Raw genomic sequence first — 12,460 nt, forward strand, 5'->3', positions numbered from 1 at the left:
GCAGCAAGGAATTATTTCACGGTATTTAATGACTGAAACTTTTGAGGCTGACAGGAAGAAATCCTCTTGTGTTTATGTAACAACTTGAGCCTGTTTCCACTGTGAGCCAGTTTTAGAGTGCAGCCTGTTTGCTGCTGTTTGATTCTAAATATAAAATTGACTGCCTAGAAATCTAAAGAAACAATGTAAACAGTTCAGCAGCAGGACAAGTTTAGCAGTTTAAAATACTTTGCTGCATTCATATTCAAATTCACTGATTTAAGAGGGGTGATGTTCTTTGGAATTGTAAAGTACAGAATATCATTGCTGCAGTCTGTCAACTGGTGTTGAATCCTGTAGTGCCAGTTGTGTCAATCTGCTTGTTGTAGGAAGACGTGCAGGGCCTTGCAGCCGGTCCCCACCAAGGCCGTTTAGACTTACAGACTTTGAAGCTGCTTTTCCTCCTGCTCAATAGTCTTTTTGTTTCCCTGCCAGAAAATCTTCCGGACAACCATGCTCTTTCAATTTGTCAACGTGCTGCTGCAAGTTCTGGTCCACAAGTCCCACGACCTACTGCAGGAGGAAATCGGGATCGCTGTATACAACATGGCCTCTGTGGACTTTAGCAGCTTTTACGCTGTATTTTTACCCCAGTTCCTGGCCAATTGTGATGGTATTGACTCCAATCAGAGAACAGTGCTCGGCAGGAACTTCAAAATGGACAGGGTTAGTTACTGGAAGATGTGGAATCCTACAAAGGCACTAGAAAAACAAATGTTTCTGCAACTCTTGCACCACTGCCAAAGGGAGTCCTTAAAGTTCTCCTACTCTTACTTAATGCTATATTATAGAGTGTTGTGTTAAGTGGCTCTGACTTCTCTCTGTGGTAAGTGACGTATGAGGCAAATATCAGAGTGCACTTTCCCTAAAACAAGGAAGAAGATGCACTTCAGCTGAAGGCTGTGCAGTGTTTGATTGGAGGCAGTGTGAACCGACTCAACAGAATCTGCTGCTCAAGACCCTGACGTCAGATAACTCCATTGTTAATGAAGTGATAACACAGCATTGAAAGCGTAATGTGACTGGCCAGAGTCGGCATCATTTTGAGGAAGAGAATGTAACTAGCACGGTAGATGAGAGGGAACCAGTCGGTGTGGGGTATTTGGATTTCCAAAAGCTGCCACAAGGGGTCTGTGGGGTTGAGAGTAATACTAGTGTAGATAAACGGTTCATGAACTGACTGCAAACAAGGGAAGTTAATTTCAGGTTGACAAGTTATATCTAGTGGGTTCCGCAGTGTTTAGTTCTGGGATCTCACATCTATTATTGATAGTTATGATTTAGATGGAGGGGCCAGGTATATTGAAGTTTGCTGATGATGTAAAGATAGGTGAGAAGGTAAGTTTTGAAGAGGAGACAAACAGGAAGAGTAGAAAAGCAGAATATTGTTTAACTGGTGTGTGATCTTTAAATGGGGGAGAGGTGAATGCCCTTGTACCATGATTTAGGGTGTGACCATGGCAGGTGCCAAAGGTCCAGATGGGATATAGACAGGCTGAGTGAATGGGCAGGGCTGTGGCAGATGAAATATCGCATGGAAAATGTCAACTCATCCACTTTGGTAAATCTTTAAATAGTGAGAGAGGCATCTGGGTGTCCTTGTATACGAATCACTGAAAGTTAGCATCCAGGTACAATAAGCAATTAGGAAGGGAGACAGTATGTTGGTCTGTATTTCGAAAAGATTTCAGTACAAGATTACACGACTCTTGTTTTATGGGGGCGGCACCTGAAACGTTGGGTACAGGTCTGGTCTCCCTAACCAAGGAAGTGATGGAACGCAGCACTGAATGTCCTTCACATTAATTCCTGTGCTGGAGTTTGTCTAATCCAACAAGAGAGTAATTGAAGGGCCTGCACTGTGCAGAAGAATGAGGGGTGATTTCATTGGACCACGCCAGATTCCTACAGGACTTGACATGATGTTTCCCTTGACTTTTTTTTAACTCTTTGTTTTTTGGCATCTGGGCATTTGTGGGCAAGACCGGCATTTAATTGTCCTTGAGAAGGTGGTGGTGAGCTGCTGCCTTGAACCACTGCAGTCCTTGGGATGTGGGCCTACCCACAACACTGTTAGAGAGTTCCAGGATCCTGACCCAGTAACAGTGAAGAAATGGCCATATATTTCCACGTCAAGATGGGGTGTGGCTTGGAGGGGAACTTCTAGCTGGTGGTGATCCCTGTGCTTTTGCTGCCCTTGTCCTTCTAGCTGGTAGAGACAGTGGGTTTGGAAGGTGCTGTCTGAGGAGTCTTAGTGAGTTGCTGCAGTTCCTGATGGAGGAATCAAGAAGTTGGGGGACAGTCGTAAGATAAAACATCATCCGCTTAAAGTTGGGTTGAGGAGAAATTTCTCCAAGGGTTGGAAACTTTGGAATTCTACCACCCCGGGAGCTGTGACTGATGAGATTTTTGAACTGGGGGGAGGTGGGTGTCAAGGCTTGTGGGGTTGGGACTAGAGATCTTTATAGCCGTGATTGTATTGAATGGCAGAACAGGTGGTGGTGCTGCTGCATTGATGAATGTGCTAATGCCATGGTGCGCCACATCCGGCCAGCGGGATTGTTCAGTCCTGGATCGGTGATGAGCTCCCCTACCTGTACGTAGTTGCAGCAGTAACTTGGTCTCCAAGCCCCAGCCTCACCAGCAGCTGGAGAACAGTGAATCCTAATCACAAACATCTGAAACTACTTGAATTACTACAGTTATTGAAGCAAGTGAGAACCTAAGGGACCTGGCAGTGTGGATATGGAGTGGGTGTTACATCGTGTGGGAGAACCTAGAACTAGGGGGTCACTGTAGAGGCATTGGGTAGAGGAAGGAAGTCCTGCTGAACATTTAAAACAGCACTGGTCTGGCCTCAAGTGGAGTATGGTGCTCAGTTCTGTTTGCCTCATTACAGGAAGGGTGTGAAGGCTTTAGAGAGGGTGGAGAAAAGATTTCAGAGAGTGGTTCCTGGGGCGTATTGGAGAGACTGGGCCTGGTTTCAGATCGGTAAATTGGTACAGTGAAAAACTTGTTTTGCATGCTATCCATAAGTTAATTTCATCACATCAGTACATTGAGGTAGAACAAGGGAAAACTATAACAATGCAGAATAAAGTGTTACAGAGAAAATGCAGGTAGACAATAAGGTGCAAGGCCATAACAAGGTGAGGTCAAGAGTCCATCTTATCGTACAAGGGGACAGTTCAATAGTCGTATAACAGAGGGATAGAAGCTGTCCTTGAGCCTGGTACGTGTTTTCAGGCCTTTGTATCTTCTGCCTGATGGGAGAGGGGTGGGTGGGGTCTTTGATTATGCTGGCTGCTTTACCGAGGCAGCAGGAAGTGTAACACACAAAATGCTGGAGGAACTCAGCAGGTCAGGCAGCATCTATGGAGGGAAATAAACAGTCAACGTTTCAGGTTGAGACCCTTCATCAGTCCTGAAACGTTGGCTGTTTATTTCCCTCCATAGATGCTGCCTGACCTGCTGAGTTCCTCCTGCATTTTACGTGTGTTGCTCCAGATTCCAGCATCTGCAGAATCTCTTGTGTCAGCGAGGTGTAGACAGAGTCCATGGAGGGGAGGCTGGTTTCCATGATGTGCTGAGCTGTGTCCGCAACTCTCTTCAGTTTTTTGCGGTCACGGGCAGAGTAGTTGGCATACCAAGCTGTGATACATCCAGATAGGATGCTTTCTGTGGTGCATCTATAAAAATTGGTGAGTGTCAATGGGGATGTGTCAAATCTCTTTAGCCTCCTGAGGAAATAGAGGCGCTGGTGAGCTTTCTTGGCCGTGGTGTCTACTTGGTTGAATCAGGATAGGCTGTTGGTGATGTTCACTCCTAGGAACTTAAGAGAAAGGATGAGGGGAGATTTTATAGAAGGATATGAAATGATGAGAGGTGGGCTATTGGTGGAGGGGTTGAGGACTAGAGGTCATGGGCACAACATAAAGCCAAGTTAAGAGTGACATGAGGAAAATCTTTTTTATGTCTCATTGATTGGAATCAGGAATGCATGTCCTGCAGTTGCAGTGGAAGTGGATTTGTTGTGGCATTTGAAGGAATTGAATAAATATCTGGTCAGGAAAAGTGTGTGTCAATGGAGAAGGGACCAGGGGAAGAACTATTGAAAGATCTGGCATGAATAAAATGGGCAGAATTGTCTCCAGTGCCCATTTAAGGCAGATAGGCAATTTCATCTCTGAGGGAAACAAAGGACTGCAGATGCTGGAATCTGGATGAAAAACACAATGATGCTGGAGGAACTCAGCAGGCCAGGCAGCATCTGTGGAGAAAAGCAGGCAGTCAATGTTTTGGATCAGGACCCTTCTTCAGGACTGAAGATAGGAAAAGGGGAAGCCCAATATATAGGAGGGAAAAGCAGAGCAGTGATAGGTGGACAAAAGAGGGGAGGTGGCTGTTATGTTTGTTCTTCATCACAAGACAAACTTGGTGTGGATTTAACATTGGAACATTTATTAAAACAAAACAACAGGCTGCAACAGACAGGCTGGCTGCTTTTCCCCGTTCTTTCCAGCCACTTCCTGTTTCCCTCATGTGACCACTTGCATTGCCTGCTGGGAACTGTAGTTCTTTATTATAACTACATAATAACACCGTGGGGTGGGCACAGGGTGGTGATAGATGCAGGTAAGAGGTAGTGATAGGCAGGTGCAGGGCTCTGAGGGCCCGGAGTCTTTGGAGCTGTCTTCAAGTGATGGTGGAAGAGGAGTATTTGAAGATATTTAGGGCAACACGTAAATAGCTGGTAGATGTTTGAGGAACAGGGGTTGAACGGTTACCGGGGTCGGTGGGAATGTGGGGTTGGAGTCAGAGCAGCCGTGATGTTATTGAATGTTAGAGCAGGCTGAAGAGGCAGTGGCCTGTTCCTAATCACTGACATGCAGTGCAGACTTAAAGGTCGGTTTCTGGAGGTCTTGTAGCCAAATGGTACCAAAGGCACATGGTTTAACATCCTTCCACCATTTTACCTTCCTGTAGCACTGCTGAGCTACTCATTGACTAGGAGCCGAGATCTCTAGACTGGGACTTGAACCTATGATTTTTTGACACAGAAGGGAGTGTTGCCACTCACAGCCATGACTTTGTAGCACTCCATCTGGACACAGTCAGCATCCCCTGAAACTCCAAACAATGAGTGGCAATGGAAATGGAAATCATACACTGTGCTGAAACCCCCGACCACACTAGAAACCGTGAGGCTGTTGGCTCCAGCCGGGTCTGTCCTTCAGTTGTCCTGCTGCATGTGGGCACAGCGCTCTGTTATACTGGCAATGCCACAGTTCTCATCTAATGTGTTGCCCCCTGTACCTGTTCAACATCAGCCCTTAGCTCTGGTGTTCCGAAAGTGCATGTGTGCCCAAAGGACCCACTGAGGAGGATTAGGGTGCAAGACCAGAAGCGTGCAGCAAAAATCTACAGCATGTTTGCACAGAATAGCCTCTGTCATAAAGTCTGAAATCCTGTGCCTTGCTACATTATGTCCTGAAGTCTGTGTTGGGCCATGAATATTTTGACTGATTAATGAACTGAACTGACCCCAGCCCTTCACATTTACGTTTTTGGGGAAAGTCCCTGCCCAGTAAGGAGGTCATGGAGTGTCCATCTCATGGCCACTGGGGATTGTCATCGGCCATTTGCAGCGTTGCCCAGTTACAGTTAAACTGAGGATTACTGGTGATGGTGCTTGTGGCAGTGATTGAGGTCGGGGTAGGCTGGGAGGAAGACCCTGTCCAACCCTGCTCTGCTTCTATCCCCTTGGTAACTTGGTCCCCTTCTTTGTTTGGAGCTTCGGGGGATGCTGAGAGTAAAGTTATGGCTGTGACTGGTAGCACTCTCCCTTCAGAGTTGTGGGTTCAACTCCCAGTCCAGAGACTTTGCTCGTAACCAATGCCTACAATGATGGGAGAGCAGTTTCTTGTGAAGAATGTTTAAACCATGACTCTTTGGCACCATTTTGGAATAGGACTATGGAATTAGCGACAGACAACATAACTATATCAGATTATCTTCTGTTTAGTTGTGGGACCTTGCTTTACACAATTGTCTTGCACTGCATTGTTTTATTCCATGAGCCACTGCTCTCTTCTGAAGCTCTTAATATTCCCCTTTCAAGTGACATAATTACTTTTTGTGGTAAGGATTTAACAATATTTTGTGGCAGATAATTTGACATTCAGACCCCAAGTAAATATTTTTTTTAAACCTCGTGCTGTTTCCTCATGATTTACCTTAAATGCACACCCTCTGATTACAATCTAACCACTCGTCATGACACTTCAGGATCGTGGCCTCCATCGGGTTCCCACTTACCCTTCTCAACTCCAGCGGAAACAGCTGTAGGAATTAGCACTCAGCACGCCTCTCTGGTAATGTCCTCAGCCTTTCCCACACACTCTGTCCCCTCTTGAACAGGCAGATGGATATTGACACCATAGCCCAGTTGTGCTCAACGGTTTTCACAAATTCAGAACCATCTTTGTGTTTTTTCTTCCAGGTACAAAGTGAAAGGTTCCATTTCCCATCCTGCATCTTTAATCTGCCCTGCCACTTGAACTCTGTTTCTATTCACTTGCTTTCCTCAGACCATTGCTGTTGCTTTTAAATTGTTACTTTCGTTTTTAGCTCAAGTAATTTAATAAATGTAACTTTTCATGCAGTTAGTTTGTTCAGATAAGGAAGGATCGCAACGTTTAGAACTGTTGGGGTGGCTGTGCTGGTTGAGATAACGCTTGTACCCTGGCTTGTCTGATACAGTCATTTGGATTTACCGGTGGAATTTCAGCAAAACACTATATGAAACCTTTCTGTGTCAGTTTGAATCGAAAGGTGCACAATTTTAGAAAGTGGATCCTGTAACACCAAGGTGAAGTTCTTGTGACTGAGGAATGGTTTGTGTTGTTGAAATATCCGGTGACCGCTGCTTCAGCTGTTGATTGAAATGAATGTCTAACTTATTTAGTCTGTGCTCAAACTCAGAAATTTGCTTTGTGATGAATAATCAGTTTAGAAGATGATAATAACCTCTCTCTCTCTCTCCCCCCCACCCCCCTCCCCCTCACCCCACCTTGGTGCTAGGATTTGCCTTCGTTTACACAGAGTGTACACAGACTTGTGAATGACCTGCGATACTACAGGCTCTGTAATGGCAGTTTACCTCCGGGGACAATCAAGCTATAGCCTCCACGACTGAAGCCTTTCCTCTTGCCCTCTCGCCAGGATGTCCAGTGCAACTTGCTGGCTGGACCCCTCAGAATACACTGCTGCAGCACTTTGTGTCTTTGTCCTGCAGGAAGATAATAGTTGTATTCAGTACATTGACATGATGCAATTCAATCATGTAACCTGCACTGAATAGACATCAGTCATTTGCACCTTTGCATTGATGTGCTCCTCTCAGCTGTCTCATTGGATTGACCAGGCAGTGCTACTGTGGTCAGCACTTTGTTTCCTTGTTTGAATTGCCTTGAACATTTCTGCTCTGTGCAAGCAGAAGACTCTCCATTTTAGGTCATATCATTCCAATGTGATACTATTGGCACACAATTGATGAAGAGTTTATGTTGTAAACTGTGTTCAGGTCCTTTGAATTACCCTCTCCACGTGTATGCTGGATTATTTTTTAATGAAGATTTTAAGTTGGGTAAATTTATATTGTATTCATTAGACTTCCACTCATCTTTGCAACATTTCTCCTGCGATCCCTTCCCTACAGAACTTGATCCTGTTGGTCTCTGTGTCATGTGTCCCCTTCTGATTCACTGAGGGTCTGTCAGATGTAACTGAACCAGGTGGAGGAGAGAAAGAAGCAAGAGTGTGTTTGAAGCATGTGGTCAACATACAAGTGACCAAGAATGTTATTTAAACACATATGTTTTGACATTGATATAAGGTTCTCAGTTCTGGACTGATGTCTGAACTATCAAGGGCTTTCATCAGTTAGACTCTGACAGGAAGATCCAAGCACGAGCCCCCTCTCTGTTCTATTCCTGGGCCGCTAGTTTCTCCATTTGACTTTGCCCAATGCCTCTGGGACTCTCAGCCATTTGTGTCTGAACCTGCTGTCCAAACACTCGCTGGAGAAGGTGAGCTTGTGGGCTAAGGCTCTGCAAACTCTTGAGTGATTTTATTAGGAGTGGGGGTGGAAGATTAGAGAACAAATCAAAGTAGATGGGAGGAAGCTGCCAGATGTGTGGTTCCTCTGCCTGTCTGGACCTGTGTGTTGGGGAGATCAGGAGTGGACACGTGACTACCAGAGTGTGGTTGGGGTTTCTGGACCAGCAAAGAGGAGCAGATCAGCACTGTGGAATTCACAGAAACCCTGAGCCATGAAGACGCTGGCCAATGTACTCTGGGCATTTTGTCTGCCAGCCACTCGTACATTGCCAGTTATAGTGTTAAAGTAAGGCCGTCTGGGCTGAATGTATTAAATAGGTGGGTAAGGCCTCCTTTATACTTGAAGATTAAACTTTTTCTCCCCCCAAAGAAGCAATTGTCCCACCCTTAAATTTATAGGTACAAAAATACTGGGTCTCTGGAAAAAGGGCTTTTTAAAATGAATTCACGTAGAGCCCAATCCTTGGTTCCCTCTGTATGAGCAGCAGACCGGCCTTCCTGTAACCATTGCTCTGAAGCTGACCTGGTCATTGATTTGTTAGCGTTCCTTCAGCTCCATGGTAATTGAGACTTGGCTCTGGGGATCATGCAAACCTTCACCAGTTCCTTCGCTGTGGTACATCATTCCTTCAAAACCGTGTAACTCTGGGCCTGACCTACCACACACTCGCGTCTGTCCTCAGCATCACTATCTGCAGATGCTTTTTCAAAAACCATTAAGTTTGCTCCACGAGGCCAAAATTCTCAACATTTCACTAAGTTTGTTTAAAAAGCTGCTGATGACACTTCAATCTCAATTCAAATTCTGGACCCTGATTATTTAATTGGAACTAAATGGGGCAAGTTTCCATCCAAATCACTGATCTACTGCAGATCACTGAGGGAAGCCCACTACGTAGTTCCCTGCAGCAACCAGTCTTTCTTCCCTGGGTTGGTACCATTTCAGGTGCAGAACATAAGCATAGTAGAGCCCTGATATCAAGTTGTGGCCCACTCAGCACTGTAGTTAGATGGTGGGTGCTGGGTTCATCAGACCCTGGATTCACCACTCTCTTCCAACAGAGTGACTGCTACCAGTGCCTCGTACTGGCCCACACACCCAACTGGGTGTGGTTGTGATGCTGCTCTGTGCTAAGCCTTGGACTAATCTGAGAGTGCTGACGTTTTTGGAGACAAATGAGTGTTTTACAACTGACTAGATCTGATTTCCAGTCTTTGTTTCTGGGCTATGGTTGCTTAACTTGGTCAAGGTCTGTGGTGTCTTCTGTTATATTTTACCCTTTACTTTGAGCCCATGGCATTTTTTAAGAAAATATTCCTTTACATTTTGCTGCATATTGTACAGGAATGAGGTACTCTGCAATTAGCGACCTCCAGTAACTTGTTTTCATTTCATTGGACTTGAATCATGCCCCAGTCTGGAAATCTAGTGGCTTGGTACACTACCACCATGGTTGGACTTGGCTTCCTGGGTTAGGGCTGTTGCCAAAGCTTCTGTAAGCCCCGTTAGCTCCTGCATCTCATGTTGGGGTGAAGGCACAACGTTGCACCTTGACTTTTGGTGAAGAATCCAATCATCCCATTTCACCCACTGCTTCTTTCTGCTTTGCTCTTCCCCGGGCTGGTGGGGCAGACCAGCTTTGCCAGAGCCTTTGCCATGTGTCGTCAGCACTATTTCGTTGTCAGCTACTTGGAGGTGTGAAATCAGCCTCACTGGCTTTCCACTCAGGGTAGAGAGCTCTGCTGTTGCTCAGCATCCAGATGAGGTTTGAATGGAAGGTGATGCTAACCCTTCGTCCTGGGACTGCATCAATTGTGGTGACATCAAGCCTCCCTCAGAGTCCAAAGCCAAAGCCCCTGGAGTTGATGGGCCGTCTCAGTGACATCGTACATTGTGGGATGCAGTCTTCTGCCCTGCTGTTTCCTTTCCCAGTTGAAGAATGCTTTGTCTGCAATGTGATCGAACTGCGTTGTGGTATTTATATCATTGTACCCAAAAGGGAATTCCTTCCAACGTACAAAGTTAATGTGACTCGTACCACAGCTTGCACTGTTGGTCTCACCATGTAAAATGTGGCTGACCAGCTTGTGTGTTGAAATTTGAAGCTCTGTTTACAATGTGTACTGAGAATGCCCATGTTCGTAGTCACTGCAAGTAAATGTGCAAGACCTGAGCTGAAGTGGGCCAGCTCACACCAAGTACAAAGTGGACTCGTTTATTTTTTTAGGATTATGGTGATACTTTGTACAAGTGTACATTGATGTGATTATAAACAGGTTCCAGCTTTCACCAAGGCTGTGTCAGTGTTTCTGGATGTATATATGAGACTCTGTATTGTGCCTGAACACTTACGATGAGAAGTGTATTAAATCTACACACTGGTTTTACTCTTGGTGTTGAACCCATTTTGATTCTGTGACATTCCACTGCAGAATTCAAGTCTTTTATAATTGCATTTTTTTAAAAAATTGTGTAGATATGACTTTTAAATAAATAATGATCCAAGTGTGTGTTTGGCTTCAGGCATTTGGGAGTTAATGGGGTCAAGGAAGAGCAAGACCTCTGTTATCCCCATACAAAGGTTGGGCAAAGGTTAAAACCTCTCGTCTTCCCTTCTGATTTACAAGCAGTATGTTTAAATGTGAAGAATACTGTAACTCTGGGGAGAATGTGGTATGTTGTGAGATGGAGTATTTGGCCTATGTCGGGATTTTAAATTCTATGCATTGTAGAAAAGGAGCAAGTCACCCAGTGAGATCTCCCCATCCCACTGAACCCATCGAGCTGCTGCCAGCAAAGTACTGTTGAGGAAAAGGTACCAGAGAACATTTTGCCTGTGCTATATTTTTGAAAGTTCTCTAATAAGTCCTCATTGTCATGCAAGGTTTTCCTGTCAAATATTTAACATTAATTAATCAGCTGGGTTCAGCATTAAAATGACCCTCTGATTTGTTTGCCACTTGCTCTAAATCCCTGTGGCTTATTTCTGGGTTTGGAATGAAACATTTAGATCATGTTTGATCTGCACCTCAATCCTGCATTCCCTCCATATCCCTTGAAATATTCACCCAACAGAAACAAAACTACTCATCTTACTCTTGAATGTTTCAATGACCATGGTTAGAGTTCCAGCTGTTCTCTGCATCTTTTCATCAAATAATACAAAGTATGGCACATTGAGTCAGTGCCTATCAAAGGTGAGCTACCCAGCTTATAGCTTGCACTGGGTCTGTGGCCCTGCAGATCACAGCTCCTCAACTACACATCCAAGTGCTGTTTAAATCAGATAAGGGTTTCTGTCTCTCCCACCCTTTCATGCAGCGAGTTCCACATCCCCAGAGTGAAAATATCTTTCCTCATCTCCCTTCTACTCCGATGCTGAGGGAATTGGGACCTTTCTATTTATGTAATTATATACCCCTCAATTACATCTCCCCTCTCTTCCAAAGGAAATGACCCCAGTTTGAACAATGTTTTCTCATGACTACAATTTTCCATTCCTGAGACATGTCTCCTGCTTCTCCAGTGCAAGTATTGCAATGTGGTGACCAGAACTGTATGTGGCACTCAGAATGGTGACTCAATGCATACAGTTCCTGCACAGCTTCCCTAATCCTGTATCCTGTACCTCAGCTAATAAAGGAAAGCTTCTCATGTGCCTTTTGATCCTATTGACTTTAAGGATCTGTGGAGGTAAACTTCTATTATATGACTTGATGTCCTTCCATTCACTGTATATTCTCTTACACTTCCCAAACACAACACGTTGCACTTCTCTGGATTAAATTCCATTTGCCTCTTTCCATTTTCCTGCAGTTTTAACTGTTCCTTCTCTCTACCAACCACATGGACAATCTGCAAACCTCTATTGTGTCCCCTACACGTAGGTCTAACTCGTTATTACACCAAAAAGCAGGGGGTTGGGTACTGAACCTTATGGGCCCCATTGGTAACAGCCTTCCAGTCACAAAACACCCATCATTTCTTGTTTGTGTGTGTGTTTCGATGTACATGTGACTACTAAAGAAATCTTATCTTACAGCAGGAAGCACTTCATCGAGGCCTAAGTCACTAGCAGTCATTCTCCAGTATGCAAATACATGCCACTGTTTTTAAGTCTGGGTTATTTCTGGTGTCCTCTCCAATACTTATCCTTCAACTGGTCTCAATTAAAAACAAAGCAATTGTTTGTGTTACCTGTGTGAGTTTGCTGTGTATAAATTGGCTGCCAACCTTTCCATGTTAGAATGTGATTACATTTCAAGTTCAAGTTCCTTTATTATCATTCACCAATATGCT

At 44.7% G+C, this 12,460-nt stretch overlaps 1 protein-coding gene across 4 annotated transcripts in view; it reads left to right on the plus strand.

Annotated features, from left to right (window-relative positions):
• xpo6 (exportin 6) overlaps nucleotides 1–10,549 on the plus strand; it is a 129,235-nt gene extending 118,686 nt beyond the window's left edge. For 2 of the 4 annotated variants that reach the window (XM_052020742.1, XM_052020745.1), the window contains 2 exons: nucleotides 475–705; nucleotides 7,123–10,549. In XM_052020742.1, coding sequence (XP_051876702.1) covers nucleotides 475–705; nucleotides 7,123–7,224 — 333 coding nt within the window. In that variant the 3' untranslated portion in view covers nucleotides 7,225–10,549. The remainder of the gene's footprint in view (nucleotides 1–474; nucleotides 706–7,122) is intronic. The other 2 variants (XM_052020743.1, XM_052020746.1) reach the window with 2 other exon arrangements.
• The last annotated feature ends 1,911 nt before the right edge of the window (nucleotides 10,550–12,460 follow it).

This window comes from Pristis pectinata, chromosome 8 (genome assembly GCF_009764475.1).
Source record: "Pristis pectinata isolate sPriPec2 chromosome 8, sPriPec2.1.pri, whole genome shotgun sequence".
In the NCBI taxonomy this organism is placed as follows: Eukaryota; Metazoa; Chordata; class Chondrichthyes; order Rhinopristiformes; family Pristidae; genus Pristis; species Pristis pectinata.